The sequence below is a fragment of the Mustela nigripes genome, chromosome 3 (genome assembly GCF_022355385.1).
Source record: "Mustela nigripes isolate SB6536 chromosome 3, MUSNIG.SB6536, whole genome shotgun sequence".
NCBI classification, from domain to species: Eukaryota; Metazoa; Chordata; class Mammalia; order Carnivora; family Mustelidae; genus Mustela; species Mustela nigripes.
The window spans coordinates 187,277,770-187,300,553 of record NC_081559.1 but is presented as its reverse complement, the minus strand read 5'-3'; the positions used below and the strand labels follow the sequence as shown (position 1 = coordinate 187,300,553).

The window sequence follows — 22,784 nt, the reverse complement described above, 5'->3', positions numbered from 1 at the left end:
TTTAAATTTCCAAACATATGATGTTGTCTTATTTATCTTCTTAAATTTCTTTGTAAATTGTTTCTACTGTAGTAATTGACTATAGTTATATGACACTAGTTCTTTGAAATTTGCTGAGGCTACCTTCAGGTTTTATCACAAAATCCTTTTTATAAATATTCAATATGTGCCTTAAAAGAATTTGTACCATCTAGTTGCTGGCTACTATGTTCCATTTCAAGTTTGTTAGTTGTATAAGCTATTGAAATTATCTCTGCCTTTGCTGATTTTTAGCAGTCCATCGCCTTAACCACTCGGCCACCTCGTCACTTCCGTGCCTTTGCTGATTTTTAAAATCTATTTGATCTATTAACTGCTGAACATTGTGTTAAAAATAGATCACTGTGATAACAGATGCGTAAATAATGCCACAGACTTATGTCACACTTTGCACTGTGTATTCTGAGCTATGTTGCTAAATGTGCTCAAGTTCATAATTTTTAGATCTTTATGGTAAATTAAAGCTCTTATCATTATATAGTGACCTTATTTTTCACCAGTAATTTTTTTTCCTTCAGTTCCCTTTCATATAGAATTTACACACCAAAACCAGCTTTATTTTGTTTTGACTTGCAAACTTTTATTTTCGGTGTATTTTATTATTTTTAAGCCTATTATTTATTTAGAAAGTATGAGCAGGATGAGGGGCAAAGGGAGAGAGAAAGAGAGAATCTCAAGCAGACTCCACACTGAGTGTGAGCCTGATGTGGTACTCGGTCTCACAACCCGGAGATCATGACCTGAGCTGAAATCAAGAGTCAGATGCTCAACTGACTGAACCATCCAGATGCTCCTCATTTCAGTGTATTTTAGAAATGTCTTTCTTTTTTATTTACCCTGAAAATCATTATCATAACTGGAGAACATGTCCTCTGTAACATTTTCTCTGTCTGCTTTCCTAGGTTATTCGTGGTTTATTGATTTAAGTTTATTGGATTTTTTTCTTCTGTCATCTACATTATGCTATTACTATCCTCCAGTGACTGTTTTAATTTTCAGTGCTGTGTTTTCCACTTCTAGAACTTCCATAATGTGTGCATGGTTTCTATTTCTCTAAGATTTTCTTTGTGTTCATTGCTATCATGTTTACCTTTATATCATTGGAAAAAAAGCTTTAAGGGCTACTAGATATAATAGTAGTACTATTAGCTATTTCTTATGAGTCCCTTTCCCTTCTTCTGACCTGCTTCTCCAACCATCTAGAAGGCTAAAAACTTCAGCTAGTGAAGGGGGAGAAGTGAGGCAGAGTGAGAAAGAGAGAAGTGCTCCTATCTAACCTCAAGTTTCTAATTCAAGTTCAAATCCACACTTGCAGTAGGAGAAGCTTTAAATTGGATGTGAAGGTCAAGAGAGGTCTCTCTGAGGGGATGACATTTCACCCAAGACCCAAATGGTTCCTTTAACCTAATACCAAATGTTTGGATTACTACCTTAAGATTTACTTTGGAAATCTTTTCTTTATGTTTCTATTCATCTCCAAACAGCAGTTGCTTTAATCACCTGACAAGCCTATGTTTGCAAATGTGTTTTAGGTTGTGGCCCAGGCAGTGTTATTCATGTGTATGAACACAGCTGGAATCTTCATCAGTTACCTGTCAGACCGGGCCCAGCGCCAAGCCTTCCTGGAGACGCGGAGGTGTGTGGAGGCCAGGCTACGCCTGGAGACGGAAAACCAAAGACAGGTACCAATTGGAAAGGCCTACTGTCTGAGTTACATGGAGCTTTTCTCCTCCCCAAACACATCCTGACTTCAAGTGTTTTCTTCATGTTTGTGTCATGGATTCCAGAGTCTAAAATAGCTATGTTAAACTTATAGCTCAAAGCAGGTTGGTCTTATTTGCCATATCCAATTAAATGTTGTTTACAAGAAATAAAAGAATTTGTCATCAAGTGCTTTTCTGACACTTCGACTGACATCTGTGTTTCTGAACAAGGCCATGGTTCCTCAAAGCCATTAACAGTCTCATTTTTGACCCTCCGTTTTTGAAACTGTGAACAGTTACTTGAAATAACTATTTTCACGACATGCCAAATTATAGTAAGCTTATGGAAGAATCTTGTACATGTGTAGTTCCTAATACATCATCCGGATTTTCAGAAGAGATTATAGAACACAGAAAAATTATGGAACATGATACCAATCCTAGGACATGGGACGCAGTAGGGAAACCAATTTGGGTCGGATCAAAGGTCATGGGTTTTCAGTTTGAAGAAACTGAAATGAAGTTTTTTGGATATAAGATGTTATAACTTAAGATGTTGTAAGAATCTTAAAAATAGACTTGGCCCCAAATTATATATTTCCCTAAAATGAAATCAGCTTTCAAAAAAAAAAATAAAGATTTGCCCCATGAAAATTATCCATATGATATTCAAAATTCATGATTATCTTTGTATCTGAAGGCACTTTTCAAAAAGGAATAGTAGGAATATATAGAAAATTGGTTATGGCATCAACATATAATCTCCTAAATGTATATGCTCTTGGGAATTCTATGTTCAACAGATATATTAGTTCTATCATCCAAGGCTCTCTTAAAAATGTTACATTTATGGATACCCACTTATTTTTAAAGATTTTATTTATTTATTTGACAGAGAAAGAGATGGCAAGAGAGGGAGCACAACCAAGGGGGGGGGGGGGGAAAGGGAGAAGCAGGCTTCCTGGTGAGCAGCAAGTCCAATGCGGGACTCGATCCTAAGACCCTGGGATCATGACCTGAGCTGAAGGCAGATGCTTAACAACTGAGCCACCCAGAGACTCTTGGATAATCACTTGTTATATTAATCTTTATGCAATAATAGTTTGAGAATTTACCAAAAAGTACCACATTGTCTTCATCTTAATTTGATCAAATAATCATAATAATAAAATAATATTATAATATTGTATATAATAAATATTATATTATAAAATTATTATAATTGTAATAATAATAAAATAATAAAATAAAAATTTGAACTAAGTGAAGCAAGATCTGTGTGATCATGAATGAGACAGAGAGGTAGGTGCAACTGGCTGAAACTCAAGTCCCACTGCCATATGTCATTGCCAGGGACACAGAGGAAACTATTGAATTTCCAGATCCTACATGGACTTCACAGGAATCAGAGCTAGGAAATTTCAAAATTAATGTCCACAACAATTATGCTACACTATAATAGATTTATTATAGTTGTCCTGAATATCCCTGTAAAACCATTTAGGAAAATAACTTGAAATCACCTTGTGCAATCAACATGAGTATCTCCCAGGACGAAATGTTGTGTTCGTCTGCAAAACAGAGCAGTTGCCAGACGGCACATCATTCTTTCCATGGGACATGTGCCAATTCAGAGAATACTGCTGCATTAATAATTTATTTGACTGTTCTTGATGCCCTAATGCAAAGAGAATGACAGTTGTGGTTGAGATGTCTGGGAAGCTTAGGCTTTTATTTAGTGTTTATGAAACACTGGAGGTCCTGAAAATGATTGCTGTATCATACCCATAAGACTTTTCTTCATCCCGTCCTTCAAGTTGAATGTCTTGGAGTCACTGTGATGTAGTCATTCCACATGATAGAGGGACCTTCCTCTGGCCTTTGTAAGCTTAATTTTTCTGAAGTTGATGGAAAGAGTAAAGAAAGAATACCATACAGAGGGGAGAACAAGTGGCAGCTGGAATGTAGGGAACAGTGGCTAGCGTTCATCCATACCCATCTTACCTCCTGGTTGAGTCACCGAAGCCAGTGAGCTCTCTGTGCTGGTTCTTCATCCATACATGGGGCAAGATCTTTATTTACAGTTTTGTGTTTCCCTCAAGTGAGATAATGTGCATAAATCAATACAAAATTAAAAGTTGGGGGTGCCTCAGTGGCCCAGTTGGTTGAGTGACCAACTCTTCAGAGTCAGCTCAGGTCATGAGCTCAGGGTAGTGAGATCAAGCCCAGCATTGGGTTCGATGCTCAGCACAGAGTCCACTTGGGTTTCTCTCTCCCTCTCCCTCTTCCCCTCCCCTCCTCTCTCTCTCCCTCTCTCAATAATAAAATCTTTTAAAAAGTTTATAAGTCAACCTCATTAAAAGAAAAGACTGTCTTTTGGTGGAATATTCTTTTTTTCTAAATATTCAGCAAAATAAGCTATAGGTTGTTATAACCATGTGCTCACCATTATAATAATGTATTTCTGGTATATTGACCAGGCCCTGCCCCCAGAGGCAGTAGATAAGATAGTTGGCTCGGTATCATTCAAAGCTAAATTTCCTCTCCATTGACATGTGATCTCTGCTTCAGGTCTCTGTTGTCTCTGAGAACTTCCTCAGTGGTAGATAGGAAGAGAAGGCTTTCCAATGAACTGCTCAGGATTTAACATCTTTGGTAAATTAGTTACTGTCTTAGTGAGCTTAAGCAAGCTCTGGGCTTTAGTTTCTCCATCCGTAGCATGGGAATAATAATACCCTTCCTGAAGAGTCACCTTAATGAGAAATACAGTGTGTAGTGCTCTTGTAGCTCAATGAAGAGTTTCTATCAGCATGACTGTGCAGAATGATTTCTATGAGTCATCCAGCAGAGCTCAATCCTAGGAGGACTCCTATGAGAACACATTAGAGATTGGCTTGTCTTACTTGAAACCCCAAGTGAAAGTTACTCATTTGGAGGGAAATCAGGATGGTGATTTGCCTTTGGTTTCCAGCAGCCAGAGCTCAACATTAGGCTCCATATCTGTTAAAATATCATATGTCATTAACAAATCCACCTCCATTTACCTCTTATAAGAGCTAATTATAATACCATAACTTCCAGAAATTCTGTACCTTACAAAGGAGACACTGTAAGGGCCTAAGGGACAGCAGATCCTTTTTCCTTGAGAAATTTTCCCAGAGGAGACTACACTGCATTTTTTTTCTGTATTTATAAAATACAGAATCAAGAGGTCTTGTTTCACAGAAACATTCAAGTTTTGTGGGCTTTTTCAAGAGCTGGCTTTATCTCATGTTAGGATACAAAGGAAATACTTACATGACTAATTTTATTTAATCATAAATTAATTTATTTGAGGACCTCTTATGTGCCATGAACTTTGCTGGACACTGGGAACTTAACAGTGACTAGCAGTTGGTTCCTGGTCTTCCAGAGTTTACCAGGTATGGAAAGGGATGGTTACACAGATGCCTCTGGCAATAATGCATGGGGCAAACCTTAGACGCAGTCTGATGGGAGCCTGCCTAAAAGAAACGATGCCTCAGTTGATGTGTGAGTAGGATTTAGCTCAGCGGGGAAGCAGTGGAGATTGCCACTTACGTGTCTACTACACAAACATCCCGAATGAGGGGAGAACACAGTTTGTTGGGACAGTTATGAGCACTCCCATGATGACTTCTCCCATCATTCCTCTATTTGCTTATCACTCCATTCATCCATTCATGGTGGGATTACAGAGATAAGTCAGTCTCAGTCTGCACTCTGGAGTGGGCCTGGAGGATGAGTAGAATTTTAACTATTGGAAGAAAGAATTAGCAAAAACACTAATGATATGATATATATGATGTAATGAAGGATAGCAACATGGGAAAATAGGAGTTATCGATGTCCCCTAGCAAAGTTATGTTCTTTCTTCAGTGGCATACCACTGCACTCATTTTTCCATTCAGTATATATTTATTGAGTGTTAATATGCACTGACATAGCTCACTGCTGGGGATACCAAAATGAAGAAAATCTGTTGCCCATCTCCTTTCTGCCATAGGGCACTGGACCTCAATCACTGCATTCCTGTTACCCTGTAAGGGTAACTGACCTCTTAAGAGTGACCGATGGCTCATTCCTCTATATAGACTACCAGCAATGCCTGAAAAGCAGCATGGAATAAATGATTATAAAATTACTGAGAATGCAGGGGTGCCTGGGTTAAAGCCTCTGCCTTCGGCTCGGGTCATGGTCACAGGTTCCTGGGATCGAGCCCCACATCAGGCTCTCTGCTCTGCAGGGAGCCTGTTCCCCCCTCCCCCCGCCTTCCTCTCTGCCTACTTGTGATCTCTGTCTGTCAAATTAACAAATAAAAAATCTTTTAAAAAATTACTGAGATTGTCAATATTTAGTAGTGTTTACCAACAATTTTTCCAAAGAAAATTGCCAAGCAGTAGCTAAAGGCTAAGTGGCACCTGAGCCCCCTTGCTTGGCAGGTCCCAAAGTATGATGAGATGTTTGAGGTCCAGGAAAGAGGCGTAGAGGCGTTTTCCTGGGATAACCTGAGGTTGCATGTGTGGGTCCGCAGTCAAGAGCAAGCAGGCAGGTTTCTTCAAACTACGTTTTAGCTTCTTTTTTTTTATTTATTTATATTTTATTTATTTATTTATTTTATTAAATTGATTTATTTATTTTCAGAAAAACAGTATTCATTATTTTTTCACCACACCCAGTGCTCCATGTAATCCGTGCCCTCTATAATACCCACCACCTGGTACCCCAACCTCCCACCCCCACCCTGCCACTTCAAACCCCTCAGATTGTTTTTCAGAGTCCCTGCAGCCTCTTTGGAGAACAGTGTGGAGATTCCTCAAGAAATTAAAAATAGAACTTCCCTATGACCCTGCAATTGCACTCCTGGGTATTTACCCCAAAGATACAGATGTCCTGAAAAGAAGGGCCATCTGTACCCCCAATGTTTATAGCAGCAGTGGTCATGGTCACCAAACTATGGAAAGAACCAAGATGCCTTTCAACGGACGCATGGATAAGGAAGATGTGGTCCATATACACTATGGAGTATTATGCCTCCATCAGAAAGGATGAATACCCAACTTTTGTAGCAACATGGACTGGACTGGAAGAGATTATGCTGAGTGAAATAAGTCAAGCAGAGAGAGTCAATTATCATATGGTTTCACTTATTTGTGGAGCATAACAAATATCATGAAAGACTACGTTTTAGCTTCTTGAAGGTAGCTCTCAACATCTTTCCCTACCATATCCCCTGCCACAATGCCAGACAGAAACTACTGAATTGGTCTGAATGTTGACATGTTTCATCTAGATTGACATCAAGAGATTGAGCACATATTGGTTCTTTCTTTTGGGGAGGCAAGGGTATTGCCTATATTATATATATATATGGGTATCTGCTTATATTATATTATATTATATTATATTATATTATATTATATATGGTATATGCCTGTATTGTATATATATAATTTTTTGTATTTTTAATATATTTTTATTTATTTATTTTCTTTTTTTTATTATATTCTTTTTTTGATTTAATTTCTTTTCAGCATAACAGAATTCATTGTTTATGCACCACACCCAGTGCTCCATGTAATATGTGCCCCCCATAAAACCCACCACCTGGCTCCCCGAACCTCCCACCCCCTGCCCCTATATAATTTTATTCCCAGTTGTTACCAGCATAGCGCATACTAAAAATGTAGCTGGTCTCTTGGTCTCCAGCTTCTCTCCCTGCAATCTGTTCTTTCCAAAATCCTGGTCTGGTTCAGAGCCAGTATAGGATAGTTGTTAAGAGCCAAACCTTCAGTGTCTGGAAGATCTGGATTCCAATCCTGTTTTCTGTGCTTCCTGGCTATGGTAATATAGGTAAACTACTCCCTCAGGAGACCTTGATTTTGTGGGTGTAAGGTGAGCATGATGATTCTGCCTTCCTCCAAGGGTTGTAGTGAGCGATAAGGATGAAGACTTCTTAGCACAAGGCAGATGATGTACTCAAGCTATATGAGAAGATGCTGTGATGATAATGACATTAATGTCACTCTTGCCTGCAATAAAACCCTTCAGTGGCCACATTCCCTCCCAGATAAAATCTAAACCTCCACACGTGACCCAACAGGCCCTCCACCTTCTTCCCCCATTGCCCCTCACCCCCCGATTTTTCTTCACTCCCTCTCCACTCTTGCAATACCATATGACCATCAGCTCCCTGAACTATGGCCTGGAAAGTCCACCTCCTTCCTAATGTCTTCACCCTGAAAATTCTGCACCAGCATCTCTTCCTCCATGAGGCCTGCTTTTCATCTTTCCAAGTTGTATGGAAATGCATTGTTTCTGCTTCCAGAATGCCTTAAAGTTAACTCTGTTAGAACCTGTCACAGCTTATGACGTTTCTAGCCTGAGTTTCTCTCTGTCCTCCATGGCCAGTACGGACTGCCCTAAAGGCATTTGCTTTTTCCAATTCATCTGATTCTTTTGGCATTTATCCAGCACAATGGCTGGAATATAAGATCTTTTGATTCATGTCTATTTAACTCATTTATATCGAATTCAAACTTCAGCTCCTGGCCTTACATCTACCTTCATGAGGGTTATGTTGCAATAATTCTCCTATATAAAAGGAAAGGAACTTGTGCTCCTTGTGACCCCCATGAAGAATTGTGGGAGGACGACTCATCCAATTCAGGATATACCAGGACAACCTGAACACATGTCTTACACAGACCTGTTAGGGGAATTTTCCATCTAGAAGCTGAATCTTAGAACATCTATCTTTGGGGAGCTGAATTCTAATTATTATAGTTACTATAATCCCACTTCTCCTCTCAAATGATCTAATGGCCATGCTTATTTAAATATTAAAATAAATTAATTGCTTTTCTATTAGTTTGAGAATTACCGAAACCTGCTTATGGTAATCATGGCATTTCGAGGTGTCTCAGAAGCTCCGGGAGCACTGGAATAAAGTTTCTGATGATGCCATATGTTGCAGCAGCAGGAAGAGTACTGTTAAATGCAGCAGATGTTTTAGCTGTTTTAAAGCAATTCTGTTTAACTTAGACACCTTCATTAGACAACATTGGTGTAAACTAATTTTTAGAACAATAGTTTGGCTGAGTAAGTTTAGTTTCCACTGAGTTCTGAGTTAGTTTGATTCATATTTGTACCCTACAGAATCTAGGGAGTTGTTTTTAAAGTTACAGGTAACTAAGTAAGGCAGCCCCTTGTCATTTGCTCGTTCGTTCATTCATTCATTCATTCATTCATTCATCTAAGGTTGACCTGAAAATGGCAGAATCTCAACATATTTGGATTTTCCACTCCAATTTTGCTGTCTTCTTATTATTTTCCAAAAAAGCTCTTAATTCTCCTGTCATCAAGCCATTTTTCCATCTCTTGCATTCAAGACTACCAGTGTACCATCAGCTATGCTCATCCTTATCTGTTATTAATGTATTTCATTGTAACTGTTCTCCAGCATATACTGTAATATTCTTGGTCTCCTAAACATTCTTACTACATTTTTACATTCATCCATACCTGGTCCAACATTCCTTTCATTCCTAAACTTCATCTATTCTTCAATGTTCAGTTCAAATGTTACTTCCTCCACAAAGACCCTCTCTGTTCTCCCCAGCTGTGACTTCATTGGGGGTGGGCCTGTGTGTGAGCATGCACATTTATTTCTTTCTGGCATTAATCTCTTTCTACATTCTGCTATGCTCTTGATTTGTTTTTCCTTCTACACTGTAAACTCATTGGAGATTGAAGATATGCTTCATTTGTGTGCTTCACAATAACTCTGGATCCTGAAGGGGAGACGCTCAAGCTGGGAAGAAAAGCAGAGACAATGAACATAATCATAAGTGTTGTCATTGTGGTTTCCCAGTAGTCTTTCATGAAAAAATGCTTGTGAATAAATAGACTTGGGATATCCTCTCCTCTTGTGTTATGGTTTCCAGAGTTTTCATCCTCCAAAACCAGGAGTTCAACCTCTCTTTTAAAGTTAACAAGTCCATCTTCCGGATCTCATCCAGCTTCTCCCTCCATTATTCCTTCATATAAATGACTTCAGCCTCAACAGAGTTGTGCCTCAAATTTTAAAAAGTAAATCTCGCTTTGAGGCACCTTCTTAATCGTCTGACTCCTGCAAGTTTCTCTATCTCTATGCTCTTTCGGTCATAGCATCATTTCATTTCTTTTCATGGTTTCACTTTCATTTCCCACAGGTATTTTGGGGATAAAAAGTGAAATGTTATTCCGGTCACCCATTTTCCCCCAATATATAATGCTCTGTAACTCTGTTGTCCAGATCCTGTGATGACAGGAAAATTTTAGAGCTGTGTCATCCAGAAACCACCAGCCACATAAGACCACTGTGTAGCATGCACAGTGTGATTCATGTGACTGAGCAATTGATTCTTAAATTTTAATTTAATTTAGATAAGCATTGAATCACCACTTTTGTCTCTTGTCTCTCTTGTGATTTATCATGACTTCAACCATCACTTCTGGATTGTTCCATGTCAATATCCTAACATCATCTTTTCCAAGCTCCACGTGCTCACCATCAGTATCCTGCCGGGCAGCAGCATCTGCATGTCCCCATGGTGCCACTGGCTCAGCCTGTTCAGGATCATCTCATTCCCCCCCCCCACCAAAATGTACTTTTTTCTAACATGAAACAGTTGTTTGACCTGATCCTTCCACATCAACTGTGGCACCAATTCATGTTGATGCTGTCTCTGCCATATATGTACTAACTGTCCCTGTATTTCTTTTTCTAATCCTGTTTAAGTCCTCCAACACTGGTTAGCTTTCTAATGGGTGCTAACCACTTTCCAACTGCTGTGACCTTGTCTAGCCACCTGTAGTCACTCCACCCTGAGGTTCCCCTTAAGAGAGAAGTGTCTTTATGATCTATAAAATCAAAGATACTGCAACCATAAGACACTTCATGGAAATGAATGAAGCATGACCCACAGTTTTCTCTCCATCTATTCTTGTCCCTGCCCATCTTGCAGAGAGCAGGATTCCTGTGTAATGTATTTATTTTCCAGGTCCCTTTGTGGGGTGACAGTGTGGGTCCTTGCCTCCAGCAGGAAGCCCACCCCTGCAGGCTGTTCTCCTCCCTACAGTTAGCCCATGGAGGCAGTGAACCCCACAGTGGCCCAGCTGCTTTCTCTCTGGCTGGAGAACTGTAGCCAGTACAGAAAGAAGGCATCGAACCCCATGTTCACTCACTTTGCAGCCAGAGTCCCCACCCCTTTGCCAGTAAGGCCAGTATCTATAATGATTTCTGTGTACCTCCAGGGTCTATTTCTCAGCTAGTTCTTCTAAGTGGTGAGACATGTGACTAATTCACATCTCAGAACTCTACTCCAGGGTAACATTTGTCAGGATCATCATCTTAGTGCCCCATTTTTAAAAAAAGATTTTATTCATTTGAGACAGAGAGAGAAAGAAAGAGCACACAAGCAAGAGGGAGGGGAAGAGGGAAAAGCAGATTTCCTGCTGAGTAGGGAGCCCCACACAGGGCTCCATCTCATTACCTAGGGATCAAGACCCAGGCTGAGGGCAGATGTTTTACTGGTTAAGCCACCTAGGCACCCCTTTTACCCCCATTTTGATTACAAAAGACTGTGCACTAAAGCCAACCATGGATTGCTACTACCCACAGAATACAATCTAATCTCATTTATCCAACATTATAGCCCATCCACTACCTGGCCCAACCTGACTTTTCAATTGTTTTACTTACTAACTCCATTCTTATACTCCACCCAGACCAGCACACATGCCCCACATTTCTGTGCCTTTGACTTTTTGCTGGATATCCCCTGCTCACCCTCCACATCTGGCCTCTACCCTTCTCTGCTTTCTCAGTGCCTCCAGGCTAACATTTATGAATGTATCAACAAGCTCATTAACTTCTAGCTTCTGATTGGGTTTGACCAATGGGAAGATCAGAATGAAGACTAGAAGATGGGAGGGCAACGAGGTCAATGGTTTTATATCCCCATCATACTGGCCAAACTATGGAATGACAATGGCTGCATTTCTCTACCAAGGGCCACAGCTTCTCTCAGGTTCCCTCTCCTCCATCGCTAGTTCCAGGATTTGTTGGGTTCCATGAGTATTTGTAGATTAACTCTTTCTAGTCTTCAGATGTTTTTCAATCCACTGTTGGATTCCTTAACTCTTCATTAACGCCTCTTTTCTTAACCTTTTTGAGGTACCAGTTGGGTCTTGCTAGGACCCTGAATTACATGTTCCTGTTGCTCCCTTTCCATCAGATGCCCTGCTGCCCTCCCTTACTCTCTGTATATGCGAGGCAGTTTAGTAGAGCTAGAAAGACAAGGAGCCAGAAAAACTGCCCTGCACAACATGGTAACCACCAGCCACATGTGGCTATTGGGCACCTAAAATACACTTCATCTAAACTGAGACATGCTATGAGCATAAAATACACACCAGAGTTTGAAGACAATACCAGAAACAAAAGGAATACAAACTGTCTCCTTAATAACTTTTTAACTATTGGTTACATATCAATTACACATCAAAATAATAGTTGGGTTATGTTTGATAAATAGAATACACTATTGACGTGAGTTTCATCTTTTCCTTTCCACTTTGCACTAGGGATTTTGAAATGTGGCTCACATGATGTTTCCACTGGACAGGGCTGCCCTTGATGCTCCTCCCATTTCCATGATGTGACTGAGCAGGTTGTTGAACTACTTTGTGTATGAACTTTTTCGTCTCTCGATTAGAAACGATAATTTCTGCCCTAACCCATGAGGTTGTTCTAAGAGACAAAAACATAATGCTTGAAAAGTGTTATTTCAACTGCAAAGAACTTTACAAATGTTAGGTCTCTGTCTATGAAAATCCCACCAACACCCCGTCTAGGAAGTGGACGCTCAGATGTCCCCTCTAGGAAGCTCTCTGCTCTTCCCAGTCATGAGCTATGACTGGCATTCAGAGATTTTTAGTTAGCATCCGTTTCTCTTTACACTTTGCCTGGTGTCTTGATTAGCACGGTGATTCCCTCAAAGTGCTAGGAAGATGCTGAGCCGTGAATAGAGACCTAGTGTTAATGGCTTTGACCCTCCTGGAAGAGCTGACTTCACTCACAGGTCTGTGTTTACCCCCTGTGGGTGGAACACCAACTCTTGCATTCCATCTGGCTCCCTTGTTCTTTGTGATCTTTCCAACACATTATTTGCATTTTCTGTCTTGGTGGAAAGAGTGTGAACTCTGTAGAGCAAACTTGGATTCGATCACTAGTTCCAGCTCCATATTTGGGTGACCTTGGGTGGATCAGTTTAACTCTCTGAATTTTGGATCTTTCATCCATCAAAAATAATAATCCATCAAGGTTGCTGTGAGAAAATGAAGCATCTGGGTGAAAGTTGGATGTCACAGTTGGTCCTGGAACTATTGGACCACCTGAGTCATATGCTGAACTTCATAGCAGAACACACTCTGACTCTAGTCACTATAGCTTTTCTTCTTGCAGTTTGTGTTATTATTCACATTTGCCATCCCTAGGCAGCACAGATTTTAAATAATCTCCCTCTTCAAAGAGAGGCCATCACCCTGCACTCATCTGCATACAATTAACATTTCCAAAGGCACTTCAGATGGAAGGAATCAATCACCATCACTGCCCTTAATACCTTTGATCCAGCCTGGAGAAGCTGAGGAGCAGCCAGAGAGCCAAATGAGCCCCTTTTATCTCATAAACCTGTTCAGGGAATTTTGACTAAAGAAAATGGAATTGGAAACCCAATACAGCCCAGCTATAAAATGCTGAAAAGGAGGGCATGCTCTGTTGCCTGGGTATAGTTGAAGGCACATCTCAAAAGAGGTAGGAGAATAGAGCAGGGGAAAAATAAAATAAGTGTTTTAAAAAAACGATTCATGCCTAGAATAGCTTATTTCAGTTGGATTTGAGTAGAGGTCCATTGATGGGAATTCTGCATGCTCTATTTTGCATAAACTGCAGCCAAAAGGGATTGACCATAAAAGAGGACAAATAATTTAAGAATATTTCAGAGCAGTCTGAGCACAGAACCATTCTGGAATTGCATTTGTTTCTAACTGCAAATGTGTTGCCCATACCTAGTTTGAGAGCAATATATTGGAAGGAAACTAAGTATTTACAAAGTGTTCCATTTATTTTTCATAGAAACAAACACTTGCTTTCTTTTCACCCTTATATTTTGTTGTTTGCACTTTATTTAATTTGGTGATAGCAATGGCAAGTACAACTCATATAAACAGATTTGAGAACAAACACTGCTACCTACTCATAGAGACAGGACATAACTGAGGGAGCAGACATGGGTGGTGAATGGCCAGGGGCCAGATAGCTATGACCATTTAGCATGTTGGAAGCCTCCATCAATTGGTCAAGTGGAATTCTACTGTAATGCAATGACATTTTTAAAAAATTATTTTTAAAATATCAAAACAATCCAAACTAATCTTTTAAAAATGTTCAAATCACTCTTGATTAGAGGGCAGAGCTTACAAAGTTGAGATAGGCTGAGAACTCTGGTCTCAAAGCAAGAAGAGACACAGAGACAGAGAGGAGAGACCCCTGGGGCAAGCACCAAGTGCAGAACAAGGTGGAGACTGGGATTGACAGATCTAGGACTCTATTTGGACTTCAGATTGGAGAGATGCACAAGCCAAGGGACGCCAAGGACTGCTGGTAGCCAGCAGAAGCTAGGAGACTGGTATGGGGCGGTCTCTCCCTGAGAGCTCCTGGAAGGAACTAACCTGCCTACACCTTGATGCCAGACTTCTGACCTCCAGAAATGTGAGAGAATAAATTGCTGCTGTTAAGCCACCTAATTTTGTGATGATTAGGAATCCAGTGCCAATTTCCATTGCCTTTAGAATCCAGTCCACTTCTTACCCACTTTCTTCACCTTAAATGTTACCTGGATAGAATTAACAACAACTAGTCCTTATATAGCATTTACTGTGTGTTGGATGCTGTATTATGATGTTCTTTACATATGTAGGTGACCCTTCTTGAACAACACAGTGAGTCCACCTTCTACTCAGAGAAGGAGACCCCGTAAACTGTGGAGCTGCCAGCTTCCAATGAAAGCTCCATGAAGACTCTTGCTGCCAATGGGAAAGCCTGGCCAGGCCAAGGATAGTATTGGGTTTTCAGCAAATTCCCTTTGCTTTTCTCACAGCAAAAGCATCCTGAGTCCTCCCAACTATTCTAAAGGCTCTAACTTCATACATACCAGACCACCATGTGCAACAAACTGATAATGACCTCAGAAGATCATCTTCCAAGGTGTGTGGTCTTCCTCCCAGAACAGCTTTGATCTACTTGAGTTCGATTCCTAATGAGCTTTAACCACAGATTGATCCAGGGGTCATTCAGTATGTTTGGTTGACTTCCTTATTTAGGACTCAGCTATGTCATCAAAATCCAATTAAAATTCCACATTAATTGGTTCTTTCTCAGAGCCTTCCTCAGAGCTTTCCTAATGTTAACATGTGTATTATCCCTATTCAGGTTAGTGCATTAGGGAATATAGACCAAACCCTGAGTTAGATGCCAGGAATAAAATGAGATTTTTTAGATAGAATTTCTCATAATTAACTAGAGTTTGATAAGCTTGGCACTTTCCAGCTTTTAGTTATATGTGGCATATCTTAAATCTTTTCGCTAAAATCCAAGTTTCTTGATCAATGGAAGACTTGTTTTCCCCCCTAATATTTAACCTGGCATTAAACTCTTAGTGACATTGTACCAAATAAATAAAATAATGACTGAATTAAGGAGCATTTCCCATGAAGCCCCTTCCCCAAATATGAGTATTATTGATAAATATTGAGGAGTAATTTCCTTTTCCTCCTTAATCACTTTGATGATAAAATCTTCAGAGGATTTCATTTATAACAGAAGGTGTTCCTGCTCAGCTTTCTTCTCCATCAGCTCCTTTTCTTCCCATTGTCCAGGAGTCTACAATTTAACTCAGTGGAAGCCATCTCTTCTATTAATCACTGGAATGTAAATACTTCATCTCACATGTCTTGACTCTCCAAAGCTCAAAGAATTTCATTTTTCATGTCTATTATCCTGATATCTCTTTGAAACACATAAGAGGCAGGTAGTGCCCTGTTCCAACTTTTATCCTAATGCCATTAATATTTCATTACCGTCATTTTTAGTCTCCGAGTCAAGTAGACTGCAAGCACAGTGAGGGCAGAAGTGAAGGTCATCCCTTGCTTTGCTCAGCACATGCGTGAACGAGTAGCAGATGATATTCCACAATAGATTATTATAACAGGTGGAAATGCTGCTGACAGGAGTCAGCCCCGCATGGTCCATTGCACCCTGGTGGATAGAACTTACTCACTAATAAATCAAGATGCCTGAATTTGTATCTAGGGACTGCCACTTGCTCCCTCCATGCCCTTGGGACAACCACCGGACTTCTCTAAGCCTCAATAAGAAATGTGTCTTACTGTGTGGATGCCTCATGAGTTGTTGTGAGGTTGAAATGAGATGAATCATGGACAGAGCTTGACCTACAGTCTAAGTGTCTGGTAAGATCTGTTGTCAGCAGAGGGGTTGTCATTGTACTGGTTACTCTTTTGAAGCATTTGTTTTAATCATAAAGTAATACATTGTACAGAAAATGAAATCTTTGGACTACCCCAGGCTGAACTGATTTTAAGTAAGTAGAGAGAGAGACACACTGAGGTGCTGGCAGTGTGAAAAGATAAGGAAATCAAAGGCAGGCAATTGATTTACACTTTATGTTGAAAGGAGTAGCTTAGGTTTGCCCTGAGTTCAAGGGAACTAATGAGTGAGAGTTGCATGTAATGTAACCTTACTGATGATGATAATTTCTGGTTTTTGAAATATAAATGAGGAAGGTTTAATTGTTTTCTTTTTCTTCCATAAGCAGCAAATTGGCATAAGCTCATAATTAAACACTGGGGTAAAAGTAAAAATTCAGCCCCTCAGCCAGTTGGTTTTATAGGCTTGGAGGAGTGGGTCACAGAGACCACATGCTCACACCTGATCTGAACAATTTCTCCAGGCAGTTTGTGGAGGTAGCCGCTGAGGGCCCACCTACCACACTGCCCCTGCTGTGGCCTCCAGCCTCTGACTCGGTTTCTTTTTTGGATCTCAGGTATCGACAGCCATGCTTTCTGAGATGCAATAGAAGTGGGAAATGCAGTTTGGATCCTGCATTAAAGCATAGGTTGCCTCAAATTGATTACTTCTCCGAGCCTTCATTTCTTCACCTGTAAAATCCTTTTGAAATTTGTACCTGGGGTTCCTGGGTGACTCAGTCTGTTCAGCGGCCAACTCTTGATCTTGGCTCAGATCATGGTCTTGGCGCCCTGGGATGGAGTCCTGTGCCTGGCTCCACGCTCAGCAGGGAGTCTGGTTGAGACTCTCCCTATCCCTCTGCCCCTCACCCATGTATTCTCTCGCTCTCTCTCCCTCTCTCTCTCTTAAATAAATCCTTAAAAAATAATTCCTACCTCACTGGATTCTTGTGACCCTTAACTGAGCTAGTACACACGAAGGTAAGTTTTTAACTAAAACCACATTTCAGATGTAAGTGACTAGTTCTTCATTTTTAAATATTGTCTTTGAGGAGGATATACAATCTCTTGATAAGGCTGCATGCAAGAAGCTACTTCGTTAAGTTTTAACTAATGTTTTAACCTCCCAATTAGACTTACTCCAATTACAATCACATATATGATGTTCTGGATAAATGTGAAAAGCTCTGTTCAATATCAAGATAAATCATAAAGGCAATGTTTTAAAAAAATGTCTATGGATGAGTATATAACTCTTGAAAATTAATTAAATAGATCCCAGAAAAATAACAATTGAATTAGAAACCAAGAACTCTCTGTGTTGGAGTCCCATCATTTGGGCTTTGGTACAAATGTATCCTTAAGTAGGTTGCCTTCTCTGAGTGATGTGGACCGTCTCCACGCTACCCAGATCAGGTCTATCATATCACATCAGCCAGGTTTATTTTCTCTGTGTAACTTAAAAATGATCTGAAATTACATTGTGCATATATATACTTACTTGGTTATTGTAGATCTCCCAATTAGGATGTAATTTGGTAACTTCTTAGTCTTGTTCTACATCATATCTCCCAAATGTCACAAGATGTTTATGGGATGAATGACTGTTTTCTGGGAAAAGAAGAAAAAAAGAATTCACTGTGTTGGAAACAGTATTTACATAGCCTAGGAAGCATGAACAGTGGCAGAGTTATAGGCAGGTGTATCAACTGCATATCAACATTGGCATTGGGCAATAATTATTGGTTGTATCTGTCCTCATGCAGCCACAGGATGGGCAGGGTGGTGCTCCAAGGTGTTGGCACCTTTCACCATTTATAATAATAGAAATTTGGTTATTGAACATGAAAGATTGTTTGCTTGCTATGGTGATGTTTATGCTGTTTTTTTTTAATTTAATTTTATTTTTTCAGTGTTCCAAGATTCATTGTTTATTTTTTTAATTTAATTTTATTTTTTTCAGTATTCCAAGATTCATTGTTTAAGCGCCACACCCAGTGCTCTATGCAATACATGTCCTCCTTAATACTCATCACCAGGTCCACCTAACCCCACACCCCTCTCCCCTCCAAAACCTTCAGTTTGTTTCTCAGTTCCATAGTCTCTCATTCTTCATCTCCCCCTCCGATTTCCCCTAATTCACTTTTCCTTTCCTTTTCCTAATGTCCTCTGTGTTATTCCTTATGCTCCACAAGAAAGTGAAACCGTATGGTAATTGACTCTCTCTGCTTGACTTATTTCACCCAGCATAATCTCCTCCAGCCCTGTCCATGTTGATACAAAAGTTGGGTATTCATCCTTTCTGATGGAGACATAATATTCCATTGCATATATGGACCATATCTTCTTTATCCATTTGTCTGTTGAAGGGCATTTTGACTCTTTCCACAGTTTGGCGACCGTGGCCATTGCTGCTATGAACATTGGGATACAGATGGCCCTTCTTTTCACTACATCTGTATCTTTGGGGTAAATACCCAGTAGTGCAATTGCAGGGTCATAGGAAAGCTCTATTTTTAATTTCTTAAGGCATCTCCACACTGTTTTCTAAAGTGGCTGCACCAACTTGCATTCCCACCAACAGTGTAAGAGGGTTCCCCTTTCTCCACATCCTCTCCAAAACTTTTTTTTTTACTGTCTTACTAATTCTGGCCATTCTAACAGGTATAAGGTGGTATCTCAATGTGATTTTGACCTGAATCTCCCTGATGGCTAATGATGATGAACATTTTTTCATGTGTCTGTTAGCCATTTGTATGTCTTCTTTGGAGAAGTGTATGTTCATGTCTTCTGCCCATTTTTTGATGTGATTATCTGTTTTTGAGAGTTGATTTTGGGGAGTTCTTTATAGATCTTGGATATCAGGCCTTTGTAGTGTCATTTGCTTCTCCCATTCCATGGGTTCCCTCTTAATGAAATTTAAGCTTCAGGACCTTTCCCTTAGAAGGTCCTTCCAAGGCCCTTTAAAGGGCCCTAGCCAGTGTGTACTGATTTTTTTGTGATTTTTTTAAAGACTGTATGTATTTAATTATTTATTTATTTGAGAGAGAGAGAGTGAAAGAGCACAAGGAGGGGGAGTGGCAGAGGGAGAAGAAGTCTCCCCTCTGAGCAGGGATTCTAATGGATCCTAGGACCATGGGAACATGACCTGAGCCAAAGGCAGACACCTAATGGAGTAAGCCACCCAGGGACCCCTTGCAATATTTTTCTTAAAGAGGATCCCTCCAAAGTATTTAAGTCTAATGACCCACAAACCTGGATTGCGCCACTGTCCTTGACCCCATGGAGTGGGTGGAATATTCTCTCCCACACTATACTTTTAGGACCTAAGCCTTTCCCTTGTAAACACCCAAGTGTTTTACTGTCCCAGAATACTGGCAGAATACTGAGTTCTGCCAATTCTGTCAAATATTTACAGGGGGAAAAAACTTACAGTGTGGAGGTCTTTTCCACACTAAGATCTGCAGTTGTCCAAAAGAGGTGTCTGTTTAGCAAATTGAAGCAATACTTGGTAGCTTTTGTAACATTGCTCCTCATCACCAATGAGGATGCTGTGATAACAGATTTTGATGGTTGGTCAAAATGGTTGGTCATGGAATTTATCAGACCTGACCATGGTTGGTCATGAATTTATCAGAATCAAGAGAAATATAGCAGCGAGTGCTCCAAACGCAAATCTATCTGTGACTTTTGATTTTTCCTTTGCTGGAATTTCAACCAGAAATTTATTTCTGGGAAAATTCCTACAGTATTTATGGACAATTTCATTGCTGTGTGGATGGTGGAGTCAGACACGCCTGGGTTTGAATCCTAACTTCGAACCTCAGTAGCTGTGTAAACTTCCATAGAAAATGTACCTTGATGTGCCTCAGTTTCCTTTTCTGTTAAACTGTAATAATCTGATGTATCTCACTATGGTGAGGCTTACTTGAAGTGAATGTGGTGTGACTGAGGAACAGGCACCACAGGTCCCCGCTTCCCCTCCCCCATGTCATGATTCAGGGTCCAAAGTGTGCCCTTCTTGTTTCCATGACAGAGCTTATTGAGTTGAGTCATCACAAATCCCATATCTTGGATTCCCTACAGGCTGTGTGTTCTTTGGGACCAGAGTCCGATTCAGCTCCCAAGAACACACTCCAAGGAAATAAAATTGAAGTTTATCAAGGAAAATCAAATTAAATAGTTAAACGGAGCCAAATATGCATGTTTAGGGGATATGTAATGGAACAGGAGAGATATGTGATATGACATTTGCAAAAAATGTAGTCAGGAGGACTTCCAGGGTGTATGTAATTTCTCCTGGCCTGAAGAATTTTAGAAAAGATTGCTGTGTATTGATGACATTATAAAGCCCCTTCCTGCTGCACCTCCTGCCGTGGTTACACATGAGGACTTTTCATATCCATTGGCCTTAGAGGAGGGTTAAATCCTCTCTCAGGACATGTTCCTCTCCTAGACCTGGTGGACCAGCTTCCCAGTTGTGGTGAAGAGCAGAGGTCGGGAAACCACCCCTGCCACAGTTGTTAGCTCCAGAGCCACACCACCTTCTGGGTCCACCCTGGCAAAACATGGATGGCGGCCACCTTCTGGACCAGTACAAATCTTGCGACTAGACACTGGAATGATGTTATCAAAAATTTCAATATCTCCATGACAATGATTGCCAGTGACAAAAAGCAGAAGCAGCTGAAAAACAGCCTCTGTCTCACCTCTGTGTTCTAGATCTTGCATCTAATTCACAAAATCCAGATCCTCTCCAGAGCTGCAGGATTTGGGGAAATGCAGAAATTAACTTTCCAGGCCCTTTAAGTCAGAAAGGGGATACTCCGGGCCTACGCATTCTTTGGATCAAATCTGCTAGTAAGAAGTTCATTTTACTTGATGATCTAAGAGCATATACTTAAAACAGAAAATGCCCATGAAGCCACATTTAACGCAGAGAAAATACCCAGGAAATCATTCTGATATTTTCTATTTTTATTTATTTCATTTTCAATGCTATGTAGGATCTACTACATATGATTTCAGGTTCACAAATGTGTCACAAAGTCCAATTTTTAAGATGCTGCACTATTTGCATGTGGTGGGAAGAGCATGGAGGGCTAGATCACCACTCCCACCATGCCCACCACACTCCTTGTTATGTCCATTCCTGCAGACTCTAAATATAGTCGCTCACTGGAGCCTATGGCTTGTACATAATTCTGATGCCTTGAGATCCAGGACCCCATGGAGAAGCATCCTGGGATCAGACCATCAATCCCCCCTCTGAGATGGTGGCTACCACTCTTGACTCCAAAACACAGGAAGCAGGGGAGGTGGAGAGCCCACTGAAGGACAAAGAAGCAAACACATGAATGGTGCTTTGGTGGACAGGGTGTTAGCTTCATTTACAGACAGAGGGGGCAGCTTTGGAAGCTTGTGCTGTACCTACCTCATCAAGAGTATTCAAAAGAACCCTGGCTCTTGTGCCAAACTTACCAATTTTTTTAGTTTGGTTCTGCTATTTACAATTAGTTTCTTGAGCAAATGTTTTCACTTCTGAGCCAGTAAACTCATCTATAAAACAGGAAAATAATCCCTACTTTGTGGTATGTCCTTGGACAATATGTAATATCTCTCTTGCTTTTCTTGGCCGCAATATAGGCTTTGCTCTGTGGGTTAGCTGTTAAGATCAAATGAAATAAATTGAGTGAGAACTGCCACACAGAGGTGCTCAGATGTTAGTCCCTTTCTTAGTCATTTCTCCTAATCAAACTCCTTTTCCTTCATCTCTTTTAACTTGGAGTATTAGTTATCTTTTGCTTTATAATGACCTCAACATGCTGTGGCTTAAAATAATCACCATTATTTAGCTTCCAGTTCTGTGGGTTGGCTGGGAATTCCTTCTGGGCTTTGGTGAGTGTCTCCAGTCACTTCATTGGACTAATGGCTCTCAGGTGATCTAGGTCAGCCTCCCTCACACATCCAGCCATGTAGCAGACCAGAGACCAAGGCTCCAATTCTCTACCACATGGCCTCTCATCCTTCAGTAGGGAGTGCAGGAACACTCACATGGTGGTCTCAGGGTTCCAAGCATTGCAAGAGGTAATACAAGCCCCAGTGAACAAACACATGGCTCACCTCCACTTCTTCCCATTATTCAAAACAAGTGGTGCAACCATGCCAAGAATCAACATGGGAGGGTACTATCTGAGGGTAATTATTATGCACACATTCTACCATGTTTAGTAAGTTTGGACTGTCCATGATTCTCCTGCACAGAAGCTCTGCAGAATACTGGACAAAAACCATATCCCTCATTTTTCTCCCCACCTATAGGGCTTATCGGAAGTGAAAAAAATGTTGTAGATCATTGCAGCTTATCTAAAAAGGCACGTGTTGAATGTGAAAGGTCTAATATTATATTATTTATATTAGATATAATAGCTAGTA

At 40.4% G+C, this 22,784-nt stretch overlaps 1 protein-coding gene across 3 annotated transcripts in view; it reads left to right on the top strand.

Moving 5' to 3' along the window:
• ADCY8 (adenylate cyclase 8) overlaps positions 1 to 22,784 on the top strand; it is a 223,412-nt gene that overhangs the window by 43,319 nt on the left and 157,309 nt on the right. For all 3 annotated transcript variants that reach the window (XM_059395176.1, XM_059395175.1, XM_059395174.1), the window contains exon 2: positions 1,572 to 1,721. In XM_059395176.1, the coding sequence (XP_059251159.1) occupies positions 1,572 to 1,721 (150 nt within the window). The remainder of the gene's footprint in view (positions 1 to 1,571; positions 1,722 to 22,784) is intronic.